Source organism: Thalassophryne amazonica, chromosome 14 (genome assembly GCF_902500255.1).
Source record: "Thalassophryne amazonica chromosome 14, fThaAma1.1, whole genome shotgun sequence".
NCBI lineage: Eukaryota > Metazoa > Chordata > Actinopteri > Batrachoidiformes > Batrachoididae > Thalassophryne > Thalassophryne amazonica.
Window position 1 is genome coordinate 99,129,959 of NC_047116.1, and position 23,571 is coordinate 99,153,529.

At 42.9% G+C, this 23,571-nt stretch overlaps 1 protein-coding gene across 1 annotated transcript in view; it reads left to right on the top strand.

Annotated features, from left to right (window-relative positions):
- rif1 (replication timing regulatory factor 1) overlaps window positions 1–23,571 on the top strand; it is a 246,301-nt gene that overhangs the window by 138,708 nt on the left and 84,022 nt on the right. The window contains exons 17-19 of the mRNA XM_034185865.1: window positions 7,992–8,065; window positions 12,737–12,917; window positions 14,152–14,259. Of these exons, the coding sequence (XP_034041756.1) occupies window positions 7,992–8,065; window positions 12,737–12,917; window positions 14,152–14,259 (363 nt within the window). The remainder of the gene's footprint in view (window positions 1–7,991; window positions 8,066–12,736; window positions 12,918–14,151; window positions 14,260–23,571) is intronic.

Genomic DNA, 23,571 nt, shown 5'->3' on the forward strand with positions numbered 1-23,571 from the left:
AGTGGGATAGATGCACCTAAGATGACCTCTGCAATTTTTACTGCAGTGGGGGTGGTCAGCAGCATTTGGAATGGACCCTCCCACTTCAGAGATGACCAGTTCTTTCTCAAAATGGACTTTATCAGCACTCAATCGCCAGTCCTACCATCCGCCCTGTAGAGACATGGCACGGCCCATGACTCAAAACAGCAGCCACTTAAAGAGACTTCGTGGCAGGACTGGTTTGCTCGAGGGTCAGGCACAAACGCCATCTTCTTAACCTGCAGGCTAAGAACTGCGGTCAAGGCTAAGAACTCTGCAGCCTGTGCTGACAGGTGGTTTTTTAAAGATTGAGCAATAAAGATTCGGCAGAGACTACAGTGTATCCTGAAGCATTAGTACCATCAGGATTTTCCTGCAGGACCCATCAATGAAAATAATTTCAGAATCAGGAAGTGATGCATCTCTGAAATCAGAACGGGGTTTATGAATCTCCTCAGTGAGACAGTCATGTGGTTGACCTTCATATGTGAAAGCAAATCAAAATCAACTATCATTGTGAATTGGAACATAGAAAAATGCATTACATGTATCCACCACTGAGAACCATGAAGCTTGAGGATTCAGAGAGTTCAACAGCGTGTGGATCTGAAACACAGGAAGCTCTTTGGACAACAGCAGCATTGACAACTTGAAGGCCCTGTACCATTCTCCAAGCCATAGCGGGAGGTGCTTTTTTCACAGGAGATATTGGTGTATTACAAGGTGAGCCCGGACATTCAATTAATACTCCCATGCACAACAAAGCCTCAATTACAGGCCTTATTACCTTCAACAGCATCAGTATCTTTTAAAACCTTTTAAAAGATAGTGTTGCATGCAAGGTCTGTATTCAGATTTAGGTCGTATTTGGATTAGTTATGTTCCTTTTATTAGCCCCACGTCTGCAGGTCCCTGAAACCATTCCGGAACAATGGTTAAGTCAATTGTTATTCTGCCTATACTCCATTCACTAGCAGAATCACTACAGGTCTGTCAGTATTATCACAAAGTAGAATGTCACTCAAGGCGCACAAATCATCTGTACTACATTCCTAATTATCCACTTCAATGACTTTCTCATGTCCCTCACCAGCACACTTCATCCTTACTGAATCCATCAAAGTCACTACGTCCCCGACCTCAGCTCCTCCCACAAAAACTCCCTTGTCCAACAAAAAACACTTCTCGTGGTTGTGTCCAGTCAGTCAACATAATGTCACCCCCCCCCCCCCCCCCCCCCCTTGTCAGCATAAGTGGCATGGGTAATACAATCAGCCAATGTTTCACTAGCGAATACAATATAATGCTTACTCACCCACTAATGTATGGGTGTGCTGAAATTAGCAAGCAGTACATTTGTCAGTTGTTTATATGGTCTGTCGTCATCATGAGTTGCTGGCAATCCACCATATGGTTTGAACGCCTTTGTTATTCCTATAATGAAGTCCTCAAATGGCTCACCATCTTTTAGTCTCATGTTACCAATTTCACAATAAGCTGGTGTCTTCTTAATTTTGGTTCTAATGTGTTCACATACAGCTGTCATGTGAGTGTCCAGAGCTCCACTGTCAGGTGCCAGAACTTTAGTGGGATCATTTATATTCATAGGTGACCAATCTCCCCTCACTGTCTTTCCCAATGTTTTTGTAGGGCCCTCACCGTCTGTAGACATATCATGTACGGAAAACACACATTGTGGCAACTTGCCTTCCTGTCAAAGGAAACCCATCAGAGGTGAGGGTCCAAAAACATTCTTATACTTTTCAGTTGGCTCATTGTTCTCCTCGCTGACTCAAGAGGTTAATCACACTGTGTTCCCAAAGAAACTGATAACACTCTGCAGCAGCTTGTCTTTTTTTTTTTCTCTCTCCTTTTTCCTCTCTTCTCTCTAATTTGCGTTGAGGGTGCGGGGGGGGGGGGGGATTTTAAAGCTGCCCTCAGCTGCCGTGCATCTGCACGTGCACGCTTCTCCCCAACACCATAGTTTAAAACATAGTTTAAAAGTTTCTGTAAAGTTTGTGAAAGTTTAAGACTTTCACAATCACTTAAAGTATATCAGATAAGCAAAATAAACCAACTCTTCTCAAATAAAACTAGGAAAAAACTCGGGTCCAAAATTGACCTGTGTCCCATTACACTCAACATATTATATACACATGTATACATGTAGAACTCAAAGGAACTATTAATTACAGTGCCCTGTTAGGAGATTTTCCTGCCATCCTTCTATCAGACTGTTTGGGGCCCAGAGGACGGGAACTCTCACAATCAGTTTTTAATAGTTCACAGAGAATCTACCACAACCCGCCACACAGGCAATTCTGTCTGTTATTTCAATCAAAAATAATTAGTTGATGAGTCAATTAAAAATGTATTTATCTTCTTAGCAGTATTTAATATGTATACTGGGGAACTGATTCATAGAAATGTTTTATAACCCGAAGTCTGAATTTTGTCCCAGACAGAAAAGAACCAGCCCACACAAATTTCAATATCCTCAAAATATTACACAGGACAAATACACAATCCAACACCATATGAAAATATTCACAATAATAAATCCAATCACTAACTGCCCTACCGGTGTGTAATCTTGATTAGCTTTTGCTTGAAATCTATTAAACAGGCAAAACTAACCAGCTTTTACACCTTATCCAGTGCACAAAAATTAGCCATGTTCCAACCACTTTATCCAAGTTATATGATCATTCGATATGGAAAGTAGGAAGGTGATAGTATTGATTGTTTTTGAGTTATCATCTTAACAAGCTGGAAAAAAAATTATCTCAATAATAATAATAATAATAATAATAATTCCCTTAAAGAATCTTTCTTTTCACCCTGCATACTAACTCACACAAATATACACATAAGACAACAACAGACATCCACAGTACATTTATCAAAGTCAGTGATAACACCGATTCTCAGAGAGCCAGTGTTACAGTTTTCCTATAAACAGCTGTTTTGTCCGTCACATTTGAGGTAGTCAAATCCACACCAAAATTCCACAATACACAGTATCCACAGGGTTCCTGACCCTGAGACCAGACAAAATCTTAATTCTCTAATTCCTTTGCTTCACATCTCAGTCAGTCACCTTTGACCCTCACATAAACTCAGTGAGTCAAAACTCTCAACTTCGAAATAAGATGTCTTTTATTTCGTACAACACAGAGGTCTCTGACCTTCTACACTTGGAGTCCACCTTCCTTTTTATATTATCAACCAATTTTGTTGCTGAGTCTGGCTGTAATTTTCCTGAGAAGTTAAACTTCCTTCACCATATTTTTAGGTGTTTAGACGACCCTGGATATTTAATCTCCATGTATCTCCTTTAATCATTTGACTGTAGCTGTGTGTTACTTTTGCAGCAGAGGGAACAACAACAATAATTTCCCAATTTGGCCGTTCGTGGGGTTATCTCATAGGGAGATCTAACGAACGGGTTGTTGTTTCCTTTTCACTGTTTGGTCGCCAATCAGCCTGAAAAGTGTCACCGCTTCTACCTCAGACAGGTGGGTGACCTTGCTTAAGGCTTCTTTTCAGGTCCGTGGGCTCCCAAACAGGTGTAGTGCAAAATAGAATGTTCACAACTTACTCCGCAGATCAGTGGCTTCGTTTTTGTCTGTTGGTTAGCCAGATGTCAGGCCACCCGCGATTTGGTTGTGGACACTCATTCATACAGACACATTCACACAAACACATTCACACCGCTGTTTTCAGGCCTCAGCTGTTACCACGCCTCAGCACCCTTTTTTAATATTTCCTGTGGACAATATTAACACTTTAGAGCCTGAGCCTGTGCAAATTTGCGCAGGGAAAGGTACCCCCCTCTACTCCAAGAGCCCATCATTGTGGCACAAGGGTTCATTAATGAGCCATTCACTAGCTCAAACATATGTTAATGCAGCATGCGGTCCCCAATCTGCATAGATAAACAGGCTGACTGGAGCACAAGTGTCTACGAGCTGATGGCATTCATCGCTGTTTTATTCTTCAGAGGAGCGATGGGCAGAACTGGTGCCATGTGTGACTGCTGGTCAAAATCATGTCCACAATGTCCCGAGACCAATATGAAGAGTTGATGCGCTATTTACACTTCGATATCAAGGACACCCGTTTGGAACGCATGCAGACAGACAAATTTGCTGCCATTTCAGACATTTGGGGGCGCTTTGTTCAGAACTGTGTGCTGTCGTACAACCCAGGGCAACACATAACAGTTGATGAACCGTTATTTCCAACAAAGGTCCGATGTCCTTTTCTGCAATACACTGCATCTAAACCGGACAAGTTTGGAATAATGTTTTGGATTGCAGCAGACTTGGACACTAAGTACATGTGCAATGGCAGTCCTTACTTAAGAAAAGACCCCAGCCGTGCCATAGGAGAGCGACTTCCAGACAATGTTGTAATAAGGCTTATGGAACCCTTTTTGGACAGACGCAGAATTGTCACTATGGACAATTTTTTGACATTGTTGTCTCTGGCGAACAGGCTTCTGCAATGCAACACAACTCTGCTTGGCACAATAAACCAAATTCGATGGGAAGTTCCAGAGCAGGTAAAAAACACCAGAGAACGTGAGGAGTTTTCAACACAGGCGTTCACTTCTGGCAGTGCCCTGCTAACAGTTTATGCAGCTAAAAAGAAGAAAAATGTGTCTTCTCAGCACGCTACAAAAGAAAGTGGAGCTTGAAGAAGCTTTGCGGTGAAAACCAAATGTAATCATAGACTACAACCATTTCATATGTGGTGTTGATGTGCTGGATCAAAAAATGCGTGCTTACACAGTGCGCACAGGAACACGGAGATGGCCTATAGCTGTCTTCTACAACATCCTGGACATTGCTGCTGCTAATGCACATGTACTGTACAAGGCATGTACAGGATCAAAGGAGTCGAAGCCAAAGTTCCAGCATAAGCTTGCAATTGAACTGAGAAATAGACACATGCAGGAACACGCACTGGAAAGAGAGAGAGAGGAGGCACTACGTGAAATGAGAAGAGTTTCTGAAGGGAAAACAACAACATGCCAAGTGCGTCAGAGTTGCAACAGAAATCGCAGTACAGAGAAATGTGCCATTTGCCACAAGTACACCTGTCGGAAATGTAGGAAAGGATCTCCATTCGTGTGTAAAAATTGCTAAAAAACTAAACAAACAAAAAAACAGAACACTGTACATAGGAACTCACAGTTTGACTGTGCTCACAAATAGTTTATCAATGCAATTTCTCTTGAATATTTTTATATGTGAAATAAATGTTGTTTTTTCACTGAAGTCCTTTGTTTGGTCTATCCTTCAATTTAGGCCAGGGATGCCCAACCCTGGTCCTCAAGACCTGTTTTCCTACGTCTCTCTCTTTCAACACAGTCTGAGTGGGGCAAGGGAGCAGGTACTGATCTCATTTGCAACTCAAAGGAACCAGTCAATAGGGTGATCACCACAACACTAATTTGAGAGGGGGAGGAGGGCCTTGCAGCAGCAGCAGAAAGTTCCAGGGATTCTAATGTTAAGGGAACACGTTTATCCCAGAATTTTACGGCCCGCCCACCGAAGGTTTTACCGACCCGACACTGTACAGATTTTACTCACTGTTCTGGACCCGTAGGTGGTCTTGTCTTTTTTTTTTCCTCTCTCTTTCCCAGAATTTTACACCTTACAGCCTGACTTTACCTTACACCTTATAGTCAAAAGACAAACCTGAAGACATTACGGGGTTTTTTTCTACGCGGTGACTCCCAGCCACATGCCACACGTGCACTAAGAAAAACAGTTCTCACCCGTGGTCAGTCTCTGTTGCTGAAATTCGAATGCCTTCACCCTGATGAGCGCCGACCCGTAAGGAAGGAGTCCGCCCCTGGAAAGGGTGTTTAGTGGGATATAGTCGCGGCCGCGGTCTGTAACAGGGTCCTCCGTCACGGGCTGAGGACTCCCAGGTCTATTGGCATCCGGCTCTGAAGGACCATGAAATGTCAGAGTTGAACCTGATAAGAGACAGCTCAAATTATCACAGAGAATGACCACATAGAAATACTGAATTTCTTTCCTGATCAGGAGAGAGCCCGGCGGCATGACCCCTCTTCACCACTCGCCAGTCAGCTCTGAAGGACCCTAACCCTAACCCTACTCATCTCCTGCATTTATTGAAGCAAAAATGAATACAGGCAAATGCAGAAAACGGCACACAACATCTTGGAGCCACACAGTCTGTTCTCACATAGATGTGGCATTATTCTTAAACAGAAACAAAATGGAGACAAAACAGGACAAACCTTGAGCTGGTGTGAACAGGGCACAACGTTCCTGCCGATCTGTTGACTAAAATGTACTCGGTAAACAAGATTTACGCTCCTGCAGATTTATGTTCTCACACTCCTCAAGTCAGCAAAAGGTCATGTTACCATGTGAGTAGTTAAGTGGTTAACTTGGAAAGTAATATCAAGTAAAATCACAGACACACTTGCGCGCATCTCGCGGTCAAAGGAGGAAAGAAAAGAAAAAAAATTGTCTGCAGGCAGTTAGTTCCTTTCTCTCCTCAGACTCTCATCACAGTTAAAAAAGGACATAAGTCCAGGACATGTCAACATCTCCACATTTGCTTAAGGACGATTCGTGTGCACGCATGCGCACGCATCTCGCGGTCAAGGGAGGAAAGATAAACTATAACAGAACTCAGAGCGCAGCCCTGCAGCTCAGCACAACAAGTAGAAGAGAAGTCAGAGTGCACAGTCTGTCTGCAGCCAAACTGTGCACTCTGACTTCTCTGTGCAGAGAACCTGCAGCCTGCATTCTTACCTCCTCTCTGCCCCCTGCTGCGCGCACCTGACGCAGAAATTCCTGCGTCGTCATGACGCCACAGGGAGCAACTGGGAGCAGCCCCGGTGTGAAAGGGGCTGTAGCTTCCTTTGCTTCCCACATACAGTTTCACCTTCCACTGTGCTGCCTTCATCGCCTCCATGTCTCTGCTTCTGAAGGCGGCCTTCTTCCTTTTGAGGACCACATTGACTTCCCGCGTTACCCATAGTTTGTTGTTAGGGTAACAGCGGACAGTCTTGGATTGGCAGACCATGTCTGCACAGAAGTTAAGATAATCCGTTACATGTCTGGAATAAAAGAAAACAGTTCTTTTTTTTTCATTGTTTCTTTTTGCCAGTGATTTTATTTTTTATTAGCCTGTTCTAAATATGAAGAGAAAATCAAAATTTTAAAACATTTCTGCTCATCCTTTTTTGAAAACTTTTTGAAACGCAGTTCATACTTAATCGTGTCTAACAGAATCTGTTGATTCTGATTTTCTTAGCTGTCTCCTACCTTAAATCCTAGGACATGATCACAAAGCAGTTTCTATGAAAAGGTAGATGGTGAACAGCTTGTGATTTGGTCCTTTAAAAAAAACAAACAATTGAGTCAGATTTTTTTTCTCCTGTAATCCCTGATTACATAGTGTCTGTGGTTCTGACACAAAGTTTTTATTTTCAGTTTCCTATAATCTGCATTCTGTCAGAACCAGATCCAGTAAGACGACACTCCTGATGATAAATCCTGGTTTAGTTGCAGTATTGTTTTGTCAGCCTCTTCCTATAGCACTCGAGAGTCACTGTCTTTTATAGTGTACTCATTATAAACCCACTTTACAGTTGGCTGTACTTACAAATATACTTTTATTTTTCTCTTGAATTTTCGTTGATGTTCTTTTGTTTGTGATTTGTTTCCATCGAGTGTTTGATCATTTTGTTCATTGTCTTTTGTATCCATGTTACTGCTGCTTTCTTCTTATGACCACAATGCAAATGTTTCTGTTATCATTTATTAGAATGTATATCATGGGCAGCATCATCATCATAATAAATCTTGTGTGGTTGTGTAATGGAGCTTCACGGTGGTCTGAATGATGTCTGAATGATGCAGTGTACAGCCATTCTGTTTGTGTTCAGGGACTCAGCAGTCTGATCTCCTCCACAGGGAACACCGGCTCTGTTCCTCATCCTTCTGCTCTACAACAGCAGCATGCTTTCTGCTTTCACCAAGGACAACAGGTGGGCCCACACTCATCACAGCACACAGGCACGCGCTCCCATAAAACAGAATGAGCTTCAGATATTCCAAAGGGAATGTGCATTTCAAAAAAACTTTGAAATATCACAAAGGTTTTTATGCTCACATATTTTTCCCAAAGCAGATAAAAAAACACATTTTGCAAAACTGCCTTTTCAGCAGTTAGAGGTCACATGATGTACGGAAAAATCACATGACCTACATTAGTCAGTCAACATTTATTAATAGAGTGCTTTACAGCACCAACTGGTGTCCAAAATGCTTAACATGTGTGTGTGTTTAAAAGTGTTTAAAAGACAAGCATCAGCATTCTGCACCCATTGGAAACGTGCAAGAGAAGACTGATTAATGCCAGAATAAAGTGCATTACAATAGTCAAGTCTGGAGCTGATGAAAGCATGAATGGCCATCTAAAGATCACATCTAATGAGCAAGTGCTTTATTTTAGCCAAAAGGCGAAGCTGGAAAAAACTTGCTTTGACAACAGAGTTTATCTGTTGATCAAAAAGTTTTAAAGTACATGACAGGGTACATGTGGACAGAGGTAGAGACAGAGAGCGTCGTAAACCCGATGAAAGAAACATTACAGCATTATTGGATTCGAAAAACAACAAAATGCCAGTATTACAATTCACTTTATTTATATGGCATCAAATCACAACATAAGTCACCCCAAGGTGCTAAACATGGGTAAGGTCTAACCCTCAACAACCCCCCGAGCAAGCACATAGCAGACAGTAATAAGGGATAAACTCCCTATGGGATTTTTTATTTTGAGGGAGAAACATCAAGTAGACCAGACTCAGAGGGGTGACCCAATACTTAGGCTGTTCTAACAGGAACAGGGATCAGATGAATTACAAGAGAAGGTTTACAATCATGCAAAACACAATAAAGTTAAAAAATAAGGCATGGAGTGGAAAGTGCAATTGCAGGTTGTTAAACATGGTCCCTATCAACATCCATATTTGGAAAGAGTCATAGTTTTTGTCAGTACATACCTGCAATTTGTCAGTTCCTGTCCTTCAGCCATGGGCCCAGAAGGCAACATCAAACTTTGATTGCCCAACAGTGGGCACAATACCTCACACGGAGAAGAAAAGCATAATCAACCAGCTGGAACTAACAGCACATAAACCATTAAATCCCAGCAGTAAATTATCAGAGAAGCACTAAGGTTACAAAGGTGGTCACCGGCAGCTATAATGAGGCTGAGACCCATTCCATTATTAATAATACAGTTTCAAAGTAGACAAAAAGTGGTTTGAAAATACACAGGTATGATAACCATACGAAAGAGAAAATGGAGGAGTCTTTTATCTGAACTTGAAAGAATAGAAAATATTCATTCATTTCTAGCCACTTGTCTGGGTCCGGATCATGGTTGCAGCTGAGCAAGCAGCTCATCCCACACTTCCCTATCCTTGGCCAAATCCAGTAACTTCCCAAGGCATTCCCAAGCCATCTGGGAAATATAATTTCTCCAGCGTGTCCTGGGTCTTCCCCGGAGCCTCCTCCTGGTAGGATGTACTGAAACAACCAGGGTGCATCCTCACCACATGCCCGAACCACCTCAACTGGCTCCTCTCAATGCAAAGAAGTAGTGACTCTACTCTGAGTCCCTCCCGGATAATTGAGCTGCTAAACCTATCCAGGAGTGTAAGCCCAGCTACCTGATGGAGGAATCTCATTTCTGCCACATGTATCGGTGATCTTATTCTTTCACTCATTACCCAAAGCTCATGACCATAGGTGACGATAGGAGCGTAAATCGACTGGCAAATTGAGTCTCACCTTCCAGCTCAGCTCCTTCTTTACCATGACGGCCTGGTAAAACGTCCTTAAAATTTCAGATGCTACCCCAAAACGTCTGTTGACTTACCAGTGTTGCAGACCGAACGATGTCCCCTAAAAATTGGTCCGCCTTGCCTCCACTGTGCATGCATCATTTCGGAGCTCAGCCAACATAGAGTTGCATAATGCGGCTTACTAACTCCGCTGCCCTACGTGGCATTATGCTAAGGGACATAAAGGGATCTGCGAAGTGGATGCAAAAAAATTAAACTAGTCTAATTTTTCATGGACATTTGGCATAGAGCACTGTGTCCAGTGCTCTGCACAAGTCTGTACAACACTGTTACTGTTACTGTACACCATATCAAAATTCATCAAAGTTTTGTATGTGTTCAAAATTTTGAGCGGAGTTCAGGCAGAGAGCTTTCCTTGTGCTGCATGTTTGCTGTTTTGTGCTCTGTTTGTCTTTTTATTTTTCCTGCTGCTGTCCGATGGATCATTCTGAGCTTCTGACTGATTAAAACTAAAGGAAACGGACCATGGTTCACTGCTAAAATCCAGGATATTCATCAATAAACTGGGAAATTCTTTTTGCTCACTGCAGATTCTCTGGAAATGTGACGTCATCTGTCCATTAGCTCCCCAGCTCCACGGGAGACCAGTGGTGGGCACAGCTAACTGAAAAGTTAGCTTCAATATCCCCTAATCCGCTAATTGAAAAGTTAACTTATCTAGTTCTAGACCTATTAACAGCTAATAAATTTAGCGGATGTTACCGCTAAGCGCTAACTTTTAGTATTGACTTGGTACACTGTCAGCTACTGATAAGCCAATTTCGAGTTTAAGCACCGCAGGAGCTGCTGGGTATATTCAAAGGCGATCACAAACACAAAATGAACACATGAAAAAGAAAAAAAGAAAAAAGAAAAACCCAAACATGGTCATAGTCTTTATCAAAAGCAGTAAATTGCAGTGTTAGAAGTCACACTTTATATTATATTTATAAACTGTTAACATAGCGGCGTTCACAAACACAGAACAAATGCATGAAAAATAAAGAAAAAATAAAATACCAAACACTGTCATCATCTTTACAAAAAGCAGTAAATCACAGTATTAATAGTCGCAGTTTATCTCTATTATATTTAGAAACACAGGAACGGCTCACCCGCGTTGTGTTCAATGCGACTGGTAAAATCTACACCTCATTTGTCACGTTGAGCTTCCTCACCATAGAAAACCCACGTAGGTTTTGTCTTTACATAAAAATACAGCAATAACCGTTTTCACTTTAAAAAAAGTAAAACTTTTCATGTACTCTTTAAAGCAGACACACTAACTGTCAATTTATGTTACGGGAGATTATCTCGACAGAACATTTCCACATAAATTCAGCATTATTCATAATAGACGGGGAAGCAATCAGAGGGCCACAGCAGAGTCTGACTCTGAGTCTGACTCTTGAGTCTGAGTCTGAGTCTGACTCTGACTCTCTACACCCAAAGTGATCAAATGGATTAATGGGATTATTAACTATCAGATGACAAAATAAAACGTCTTAACCCCTTAACGCCTATTGTCGCATATATGCTACAGTATTGGACTCAAATATGCAACATACCAAATTGACCAGTATGCCTGTTGTTGCATATTTGCAACATACCAGTATTATTATTATAACATTATAACATAAATTATTACCAAAATACCAGAATTACTATTTATTTTTTGTGCAAAAGTGAAATTAATAATCAACATTATTTACCATCTACTTAAAGGCAAAAACACACACAAAACATTTTTTTATATACAGCTATATAAATTCAGCCGTTAAGGGGTAATTCATTCTAAAGTTAGTTTTATGCAGAAACAAGGCGATAATCGGTGAGTTGCTACTGATGCTTTGAAATGACATCGGCGCAGCAACAGCACGTCAGAGTCAGACATGCTGCTGTGGTGCTCTGATCGCTCCCCCATCTTTTATTATCAAATAATGCTGAATTTATGTGGAAATCATTGTTGCACAAAAGCTTCAGATATCTGTTGTTGAGATAGATGATACTGGAGTGCAGTTTTAAGCAAAAATGAGGCGATAATCTGTGAATTGCTGCTGAAGCTCTGAAATGACACGTGCAGTGAAGGCGCAGTGAAGGCACGGAGAGTGCTCAGAATGGGGAGGGCTGAGCTCCTCACAGTGGACTGAAAGTTAGTGGAACTAAACATAGCGGAAGCTAATTGGTCCGCTGATGGTTTTCAAAGTAAGATGAAAAGTTAATCCGCAAACAAAAATGTTATCTTTTCTAATTAGTGGATCTGTGCCCATCACTGCGGGAGACTGACGGATTTGCCAACAGACAAAATATTTACTTAACTAATCCTTTTCCTCTGTCAGTCATTGTGACTTTAAGCACTTCTGGATGTGAACCTTTAGAAAACTGATTTCATGTGTTGACAGTCTGGATGTTTGTTTTCAGAGAGGCTGACAGGAAAATTCTGGATTTTTTTTATCTTAAAGATGAGGAAAAACAGTATTTTGTGGAACATAGACAGCAAGAAATGGATTGATTTCTGCAGAGTCACCTGGTAATATGTGACAGTTATTGCAAATGCCCCCCCCCCCCCCCCCCCAAAAAAGCAGAATTTTGCATGGAAAGCTCAGAGCGCTCAGACGTGCAAAAATGGTTTTATGTGCTTAGACTCCTGTCAATGCTTGAAAAAACTCACTTTCTGAAATAACAGATGAAAACTGAACCTTTTCAGGTTATTCTATTATTTATTTATTGAATTTTATTATTATTTTTCTTTAGATGCCCATGTGTATCTTGTGAACATGTTGTGTAAAGAGTCTCCTTCCTCAGGTTCTTTCATTGTCTGCAAACACTGGTGGGCTGTGGCTTGTCCGGCCCCACATCTCCGCTGGCGTTTGGGGAGGCCGTGCTGGGTGCCATCAGACGCAGCGCAGACACAGTGCAGAACAAGGAGCAGCTGTGGAAGATGTGGAGCGTGGTGGTCAACCCCCTCGTTGACACCATCACACAGGTAGACCAATCACATGATGTGGAATTACTGATTAAAGCAGCAGTTTGTCTTTCTTTTGCTGCTCGGGGTCACCACTGCAGGTCCCCCTTCTCCCATGTGGAACTGTTTTTAGGACTTCCCTTCAAAATCACAGTTTGAGAATAAAGTCATTCTATTGTGTATTTGGTTGGGAGGGCATGAGAACTGATTTTTAGGTGCCAGAATTCTGAGTACACCATGGTACTCAATTTCTACAGTATCAGGGCAACAAATTTGTTTTTGATCTTCAAAAACACACACACAAAAAAAAACTTAAAGATGAATGAAAAGATGGTGTTCACTGTTTAAATATTTCAAAATGCAGTACTAATGAAGAGGCTTGAGACCTTTCTGTGCATTTGCAGTTTTCTGAGTTTTTCAACTTCATCTGAACCATTTTTGAGATCAGTGTAAATCCGTTGAGAAACTTTGGTGGGCTCCGCCGCGAATAGCCCCCTGGCTTTGCTGATATTTTGTGCATCATGCTTGTCAGCAACTGTACAAAATTGCCTTTTCCATTCGAATGCGAAACAGACTACCATTACCAGCTGAGAAAACACGCCGTTTCATCTCGGGTACAGCCTTGTTTCAGCCAGTCGGAACACATCTAATAAAAAGCCTTCTTGGATTTCCAGGAAGTGCATCATTGAATTTGTGAGCTGTTTTCACCAGTTATTTCTGCAAGAAGATTACAATTTCAGCCTGGAATATGGCCAAAATAATCGAGCGGAATGATGAGGGTCGCATCTGAGAGATGGACAAAGGAATCAAGAATGGTTTTAAGTGACTCAAACAAAGCATTGAGTTGGACAGAACGCACTCGAGTTTAGAAGAAATGCTCTGTAAGCTAGAGACGTAAGTGCACAAAAACACTGAACTCACACGTGCGCATGCTTCTTACCTGGTAGGAATTGTGAGGTATGTCACACTGCGTAGGGGCGGAGCCATAGAAGCACTCCTCCTAGAATGTGCCCTCCAATGTGTTTCTATGAATATGTGGGGCTTTAATCACAGCCCCACCCACAGGCACTGCCCTGTCACAGACTTTGTTCAGGTTCAGTCATGTTGAGTGCTGATTGGCCCATTGCTGACTGAAGATGCCAGCAGGCTGTTGGCTGTAATGTAGTTATTGTGTTACTGTCATGTTCCGTCATGTATTTTAAAGACAGTGTTTTGTTGCATTGCTGTAATGAACTGTTCTTTTGTGTTTTTACAGACTAATGAAGTGAATCAAGGCGACGCTCTGGAGCATAACTTCAGTGCCATGCACTCGGCCCTGATGCTTCCTGTTACTCACCTCCTGTGTGACGCTCAGCTGCAGCAGGTTTGTTCTTCTCCAGCTCGTTATCCGTGGCCACGCCCTTCACTCAGTATTTAGGATGTTTAGAACTCTGAGAAGTGACCATTTTTTTCCACTCTGCTTTGATAACAGAATACATTCATGTCTACCTCTTTAGCTTTGATTTCCAAAACTCAGGATGTCCTGAGCCAATCTCAAGGATCAATATCAGGTCCCACCAGGCTGTATTTTGACTGGTTGGAGTCGGCTGTAGTCTCACTGCCACTGGTCTGCAATCCGTCTCTGCGCCATCGTAGTTGCTCACTCACTAGTAGTATATTGATCCCAAAAAGGGCATTTCATCTTCACACCTAATTACCTCAAACAAAAATACAGCAATTAATCCACAATTATTACTAGTTGAACTTAATAATGACACACATCAGAATTAAAACAACCGCACATATACATTTGATTTGGTTATGTGCGCTAAACTTTGAAACGGCCCATAATCCAAATAGAGGCAATGAGTGTGTGGGGGCTGATGTGTCGTGCTCTGGACTTTTTCCTGTTAACAGAGACCTGGCTGAAACCAGGTGAAAATAGCGCCTTTGCTGAGCTCCTCCCCCCTAGCTGTTCATTCTTCAACTCCCTGTGAGCAGCAGGTCGAGACGGTGGTGTGGCCACTGTTTTCAAAGAGACCTTTAAATGCAGATTATTATCTCCTAGTGATTGCTCCACTTTTGAACAGCTGTTTGTTATGAAGTTTGCCTGTTCTGTGCTCTGCTGTTGTTTATCGTCCATCAAAATTTAATAAGGATTTTATTCAGGAGTTTTTGTTGGGAAAAGTGTAAGACACAGACCCACACAGGGGGTGTAAATGAACGGACAATAGAGGTGCCAATGAATACAATTTAATATTGCAAAATGTGCACTACAGGTCAAATACTGCTTTAGTCTGTCAATCAAAAGTTCCACAAGAAGGTGACGTGTGGGCAGGCCCGAGGATAGGAGACGCCTTATCCAGAGAAGAGCCGGGACCCACAAGGTTCCACCGCCAACGGAGACCTGGCAACACACCGGAGCCGCCAAATCCTGAGTCCCCAGGTGGCCACTGCTCCCAGCTGTCAGATCTGGTACTGCTGGCAGGAAAAACAAACAGGTTACGGTGGGTGTGTGTACACCCAGCAACAGTCAGCAAAAACACAATTCCTTCCTGAGGGGAAAAATCCACCACTCCCAGAAAACAGGAACACTGAGAACGTGCAGTACCAACAGTATAAGAGTTCCGGATCAACCCAGCAGCTAAAGAGTCCCGGATGTAGGTCTCCAATGATTCGCGCTCGGGGCGTGAGAGGTTGTACAGTCTGCTGGACGGATACTCAGCGCCCGGGATCAAATCAATGGCACAATCATACGGTCGATGCGGGGGAAGCGTGAGTGCCAGATCTTTGCTGAAAACGTCAGCAAGATCGTGGTACTCAGCCGGCACCGCCGTAAGATTGGGACGGACTCGAACCTCCTCTTTAGCAGTCGCACCGGGTGGGACCAAGGATCTTAAACACTCCCGGTGGCAGGTTTCACTCCATTGAGCCACAACCCCTGACGGCCAATCGATCCGGGGATTGTGCTTACTCATCCATGGATAGCCCAAAATAATCCTGGAGGTAGAAGGTGTTACAAAAAACACAATCTCCTCCCTGTGATTCCCAGACACAACCAGAGTTGAGGGCTGTGTCTGGTGTGTGATTAATGGAAGAAGGGTGCCATCTAGTGCCCGTACCTTCACTGGTGAAGGAAGGGCCACTAGAGGGAGCCCTACTTCCTTAGCCCATCTGCTGTCCAGCAGATTCTCTTCTGACCCCGTGTCGATAAGTGCTGGGGCATGAAGGGTTAAATCCCCACTGAGGATCATGACTGGGACTCATGCGGATTTACGTGCACTCCCCGCGTGTGTGTTATGGCCTACCCTTAGCCCAGTCTCTAAGGGCGAGTGTTGACGTTTTGACCGTTTGGGGCAGTTTTTCTGCGTGTGCTCCTTTGAGCTGCAGTGAAAACACTCCCCACGGGCCAGCCTCCTTTGTCTATTATCTGATTTTATTTTGGCCCTGCTTGTTTCCATAGCAACGTCAGTAGGGTGCGCTGTCGTCACGCAGAGCGCTCTGGCTTTGGAGCGTGGGGAAGGCGGCGCCTTTTCAGACCCGGAAGGAAGAGGGACGGCTCGTGCCCGGCCACACACCTCCCGTCTCGCTCCCGTCGACGTTCCTCTAATCGGTTGTCTAACCGTATAACGAGGTCGATAAGCCCGTCTAATTCCCGTGGCTCGTCCTTAGCCACCAGGTGCTCCTTAAGGACTGGAGACAGTCCATTTACAAAGGCGGCGCGGAGCGCAACCGTATTCCAGCCGGCTCTCGCTGCCACCATGCGGAAGTAAATGGTAAATGGACTGCATTTATATAGCGCTTTTCCATCTGCATCAGATGCTCAAAGCGCTTTACAATTATGCCTCACATTCACCCCGATGTCAGGGTGCTGCCATACAAGGCGCTCACTACACACCGGGAGCAATAGGGGATTAAGGACCTTGCCCAAGGGCCCTTAGTGATTTTCCAGTCAGGCGGGGAAGTCGACTGCATACTCAGTGGCGCTCCGACACCCCTGTCGATTTGACAGCAGCACATTTGAAGCAGTTTCGCCTCGATTCGGGTGATCAAACACCTGTCTGAACTCCCTCACAAACCCAGTGTATGTTGTTAGAAGCCGTGAACTCTGTTCCCAAAGCGCCGTAGCCCAGGCGCGTGCCTCACCTCGAAGCAAATTAACGACATAAGCCACCCGGCTGGAGTCTGACGCGTACATGACGGGACGTTGTGCGAAGACGAGCGAGCACTGCATTAAGAAGTCCACGCACGTCTCAACACAACCTCCGTACGGCTCCGGGGGGCTAATGTATGCTTCAGGGGACGGGGGGGGGTTCGTTGAACGACCACTGGAGGGTCTCTGTTCAGCAACAGGTCCGCAGGAGGAGGAGCAGCAGCCGCGCCCTGTGCGCGCACTTCCACCTGAGCGGTGAGAGCCTCCATCCTACGATCGAGCAGTATGTTCTGCTCGGTCACCAAATCCAGCCGAGCAGTGAGGGAGGTTAATATTCGCTGCAACTCACCCAACCTGCCTCCTGCTGGAGCCTGTGCACCTTGCGTCTCCATTGATTGTTCAACAGATGGTATGTGCCCCTCGGAATCCATGATGCTGGCCGAGTTATCCTGTTGGGAAAGTGTGAGACACGGACCCACACAGGGGGCGTAAATGAATGGACAATAGAGGTGCCAATGAATACAATTTAATATTGCAAAATGTGCACTACAGGTCAAATACTGCTTTAGTCTGTCAATCAAAAGTTCCACAAGAAGGTGATGTATGGGCAGGCCCGAGGATAGGAGATGCCTTATCCAGAGAAGAGCCGGGACCCACAAGGTTCCACCGCCAACGGAGACCTGCAACACACCGGAGCCGCCAAATCCGAGTCCCCAGGTGGCCACTGCTCCCAGCTGTCAGATCTGGTACTGCTGGCAGGAAAAACAAACAGGTTACGGTGGGTGTGTGTACACCCAGCAACAGTCAGCAAAAACACAGTTCCTTCCTGAGGGGAAAAATCCACCACTCCCAGAAAACAGGAACACTAAGAATGTGCAGTACCAACAGTATACTTAGCGATAAGGAAAGTGAGGAGTGGGAACGCCAACTCCTTCCAACTTCCACAAACCCAGCTCCAAGCTGCGAGTATACAAAGGTTACGACTGCAAAAATCAGTAGCAAGAATTGTGCGTACGGCACAAAACGTCTGAGAAAGTTTACCTGTGTGGTAAGCTGATAACTTGGCAGGGTTCCGATGATTCTCCCAGGCTTTTATTGTGGTGATAATGATGATGATGACTGACAGCTGTCAGTGTTGGCGCACCTGGAGCTCCTGCGAGGCGACTGCGCCCTCTGGTGCCTGAAGCCCGACATCAGGCAGGGCGCCCTCTGGTGTTGTGCCAGCAGTACCTCCTCTTTGGGCGGCCCACACAACAGTTTTCTGAGATTTAGGCAAATTTTATCCCAAAATATGACAAACGTTTTAGTCTGTGATGATTTTAATATTCATATTTGTTGTCTGTCTAATCAGCTGGCTGAAGATTTTAAAAGCCTTTTGAACTCTCTTGGTCTGACACAAGTTGTGGATGGACCAACACATAATCTGGACACACTTTGGACCTGGTAATTTCTCATGGGCTGTCAGTTTCCTTTAAGTGCATATCAGACATTGCTATTTCAGATCACTTTTCTGTTATTTTATAATTTATTGCTCTTCAGTCTGCTGGTAAGCCACTTGTTCCTGCCTCTCACCGCCGTTTGGTCACCTCCTCGGCGGCAGCGGAATTTGCTGCTGCCTTCATGGACTGCCAGTTTTATGCCATGAATGGACTGGTTCCTCTATTACTCCCAGAAAACATCTTCTTTTCTTCCCCTCCATATGCGCACTAATTCTGGACTCTGTTGCACCAATGTTCTGCAGTAGTACAGCAGATAACTGTAAGAATCGTTCGAATCCAGTTACAAGCACCAAAATTTGACTTTGTATACCTTTTGGTACATATTGTAGAAAAATAACTTTAGCCATTTGGATTTTCAATAGAGGGCCAAGTAGAGGTCAATTGAAGAATTGCACAGGGTCAAAATTAAAAAAATGTTCCAACCATATTGAAGTGATACCACAATATGTATCTGATGACAATGATTCCAAAAAGGTATAGTTTGGACTATCTATAACTAAATGCTCTGGAGTTATGGGGTTAAAAACAGCAAGAATGGTGACAAAGGTCAGTTGCAGTTTGTACAGGGGTCAAAAGTTAAAGATGCTCCAGTTTTGGTAAAACATGGTGCAAATTATTGGTTGAACTAATAGGATTAACAAATGGAATAGTTCTGACTGTTGAATGTTTGGTCTCCAAAGTAAAGGTCAAACAATGTCAGCGTCCTTTGGATTCTATTACATGTGACATATGTTACCCCCTAACAAGATAACTAAGCATAACACATGGTGCAAACTATTTCTTTTTAAAATCCTACTAACTCAACCAATAATTTACATCATGTTTTACCATAATTGGCGCAACTTTAACTTTTGACCCCGTACAAACTGAAAGTGACTTTTGTCGCCATTCTTGCTGTTTTTACCCCATAACTCCAGAACATTCAGTCACAGATAGTCCAAACTATACCTTTTTGGAATCTTTGTGATCAGACACATAATGTGGTATAGCTTTCAATATGATTGGAACATTTTTGGACCCCTATGCAGTTCTTCAATTGACCCCTACTTGGCCCCCTATTGAAAATTCAAATAGCTAACATTATTTCTCTAAAATATGTACCAAAAGGTATACACAGTCAAACGTTGGTGCTTGTAACCAGATTTGAAGGATTCCTCTGCAATTATTCTGTTATCTGCTGCACTACAAATCCAGTAAATCAAAATCCAACCCCTGTTTAAATGCCACGACCCGTGCCCCCAGGCAATGCTGCATACATGTGGCAAAAAGGTGGAAAAAGGACCATCTACAGGTGTCTCTGGGTATTCTGAGGAACAGTTTAACTGACTATCAGAAGGTTGTGAAGGAGGCAAAAGTGCAATATCTGTCTCATATTATTTTGAGCAGTTGTCATCGTCCCGGTGTGTTATTTCAGACAGTGAACTCAGTTGTAATTCCATGTACCACTGTTTTGATGGATGCTACAATCATGACCTGTGAGTAGTTTCTTCAGTTTTTTATTGACAAAGTCTCGTCAGTCAGACAGAAGGCTGATCAGAATTGTAATGTTGAATTGTCTTTTACTCATGCACATGTGCTCGAGCAGTTTGAGCCCTTTTTTTTTTTTCTCATCCCTTGTTGAAGTAGTGAAACACACAAAACCTACAGTTTGTCCTTTGGATGTTGTTCCAGCTAAGGTGCTGAAGGAGGTTTTTAATACTGTTGGGGTGGGACTCCTAGGGCTTAGGGTCTGTTCCAGCTGCTTTTAAACATGCTGTAGTTCAACCCCTTCTAAAAAAAAAAAAAAAAAAACTCTCCTTGACTCATCAGTTTTATCCAATTTTAGACCTGTGTCTCATCTGCCACTTCTGTCTAAGGTTTTAGAAAAGGTTGTTTTTATACAGTTGCGATAATTTTTAGAAGACAATCATGTCTTTGAAAAATTCCAATTCGGATTTAGATCGCAACACAGGACTGAGTCAGCACTTTTAAAAGTTCATAACAACATCACTGTGTTAGTGGATCCAGGGAATCCTGCTGTGCTGGTCCTGTTGGACCTCACAACAGCGTTAGTTAGTACTTGTTTCCTGGTTAGACCATTTTATTGGCATTCAAGGTACTGCACTTAAGTGGTTTAGATCGTATTTGGCCACAAGGAGTTTTTCTGGTATGATTGGTGACCTTTCCTCATCAACTGCTCCCCTGCACTGTGGAGTACCACAGGGTTCTATTCTTGGGCCTACTCTTTTTTGTTTTTTTTTCTTCGTACATTTTGGCATTGGGGTCAATTATAGCCCAGCACAACCTGTCCTTTCATTGCTATGTGGATGATCTGCAAATCTATCTGCCTATGAGGACTAATGGAAGCGATGCTTTGTCATTATTTAACCCTCTGGAGCCGTCATATATGATGGCTGAGTACAAGTTTTACTAAATTATAAATAACTTTTTAATGATATGACATAGAAACTTACTTTTCTATTTGATGAAACGTTAACTCAGCGGACTTTCAAGCCAGCTGTCCACCATGTTTGTACTCCTCATAGAAGCTGTGTGATGATGTGCGCAATGTGAGTGTCCAATTGGAATTGGTTCACCGTCACATGGTTTTCCAATATCCAGTCGTAGGGCAGAACAATCTCACATGGTATTCCATAGGTTGTTAGGAGCAGTGATGTGTTACTCTTTGGCATGTGAATGCTGTTTAAATAGCCCTCTGGCTGCTGGCTCCATGTATAAAAGTGCAGTGTTGCGCATGTAAATGGAAGTGATCAGCATAAGAGGGCCTCATACAACCTCACGTGGTCGACCAAAGAATGTCGGTGGAACAAATGATTCACTATTTGGCCAGTGGAGATTGTTGAATAAGCCTCTCTCGCTCTCACTCGTAAAGTACCGTTTACGCATATGAATGAAGGAGGGGGAGGGATGTTAACAGGCCCTCAAACTGTGAAGATAGGTTGTTTACAGTGCAGGAACACATTCCAAGAGGGTTAGGGTTAGAGTCAACTCCATGGAATTAAAGTTTGTGTTGTAAGCCTTTCTGTAGTAGCAGACAGAAATTGCTTTGAGATGTGGCATAAAGACAAACAAAACGCATAGACCATTTTGTATATATTGTTCAAAATATGCATTTGTGCTTATTGTTAGAACCTTTATTTTGTACATTCTTTTGTACAAGATCACAAACTACCTTTATAAGTTGTCAAAATAGTTGTTTATTATAGTTTGCTGTGTTTTGAATAAATGTGTGTGAAAATTATTTTCCCCTTCATTTTTTCCTTTATTTCTGATTGTAAACCTTTATTACACTTACAAAACACCGCACATATATTCTGAAAGTACAGGTTGTCTAAAAAAAAAAAAAAAGAAAAAAAAAAAGACATACCACTTGATTGTGGGATGCAGGATGAGCTTTCAACAGCAGTAATAAAACATTTATGCCAGGCGAGTGAACTGTCCAGAAAATGCCCTCGGACCCAGGAGGGTTAATTGTATTCGTGATGTAAAGCAGTGGCTGTCCAAAAACTTCCTTTACTTGAATGATGGTAAAACTAATACCATTGTGTTTGGATGTTCTGGCAGGCCGAATGTGGTAACTCCAAACTTTGGTGCCCTAGCTAATTATGTAAACCATCTGTCAAGAATTTGGAAGTGATATTTGACAGCTGATGTTTGATCAACAGATAAACTCTGTTGTCAAAGCAAGTTTTTTCCAGAATGGTTTTCTTGCTAAAGTCAAGCACTTCCTCAAGGAACATTGACAGTCATCTTGTTTCTTCCATTTTCTAATCATTACTCCAACAGTTGTTGTCTTCTCACCAAGCTGATTGCCTGTAGTCCATCCCAGCCTTGTGCAGGTCCACAATTCTGTCCCTGGTGTCCTTAGAAAACTCATTTGTCTTGGCCATGGTGGATAGGTTTGAGTATGATTGATTGAGTGTGTAGACAGGTGTCTTTTATACAGGTAACCAGTTCAAACAGGTGCAATTAATACAGGTAATGAGTATGAATTTTATGCTCTTTGTTTCCCATTATTGAAAACTCTGAACCGCTCTGTGTTTTCTTTCTAAAAACAGCTGATCCACAACACTTTAACAACTAACACTTTTTTCCACCCAAATGCACCTAAACTCTTTCTGAGGACGACATGATGTAAAAAACAGATAAAAATTTCTTACGTGCCAATCTGGTTGTCTTCATAAATAAACATTATCCATTCTTCTTGCTCAAACACCAAAGCAGGGGAGAATACAGATGGGAATTGGGCGTGGGATGGGGCAGGGACATAGCTCCCCACAACACCCCAAGATTAAAGGTCCACTTTTGAAGGCTTTTTTTTTTTTTTTTTTTTTTTTTTTTTACTGCTACTAAGGATGCTTAATCATAATTTCAACATCTTAAACGTTTAGAGAGAATTGATCACACAGCGCTCTGCTTGCCTCTTCTGCCTGCTCTCCAGCGCCGTACCCAGAAAGGCAGGCCGTTGCCCTCAGGATGGATCAGTGAAGTTATGTGATTGGTTGAAAGATGTTGCACTTACATTTATATGTGGTGTTTGTTCGTGTTGTAATATCTGAAATGGTATGTGTAAAAGTAAAACTGTGTTTTGTCTGTGTAGTGTGGTAAGCAAAAGAACAGTATGCATCATGGTGTTCCAGAGGAGATATGAAGTTATTATTATTAATTGTGTAAGGAGATATCAAGTTAACAAAGTAGCAAATTGGCCATGACATACTGCCCCAACACCAGCATATTGCAAAGTAGCTGTGAGCTACTTTGGAAAGGCACTCACAGTGCAGTGGGCAAGCACAGCTTGTGAAAACAACTGCTGTAGAAAAAGCATGAAAAAACACTCGCAACCAGCAGGGAAGTCAGAGAATAATCCAACTGTGTGCACATTTAGAAATGTGCAACAGGAGCGCAGACGCTCACAGCACAGCATTCGACTCGGCACATGGAGCAGCAGCTGTAGAGCAAGAGCGAAAACCACTCACAACTACAGTGTAATTACAAAGACGATGCCAGCGCGCTGTACGTTTAGAGCAGAGTGACCAGGAAGTGG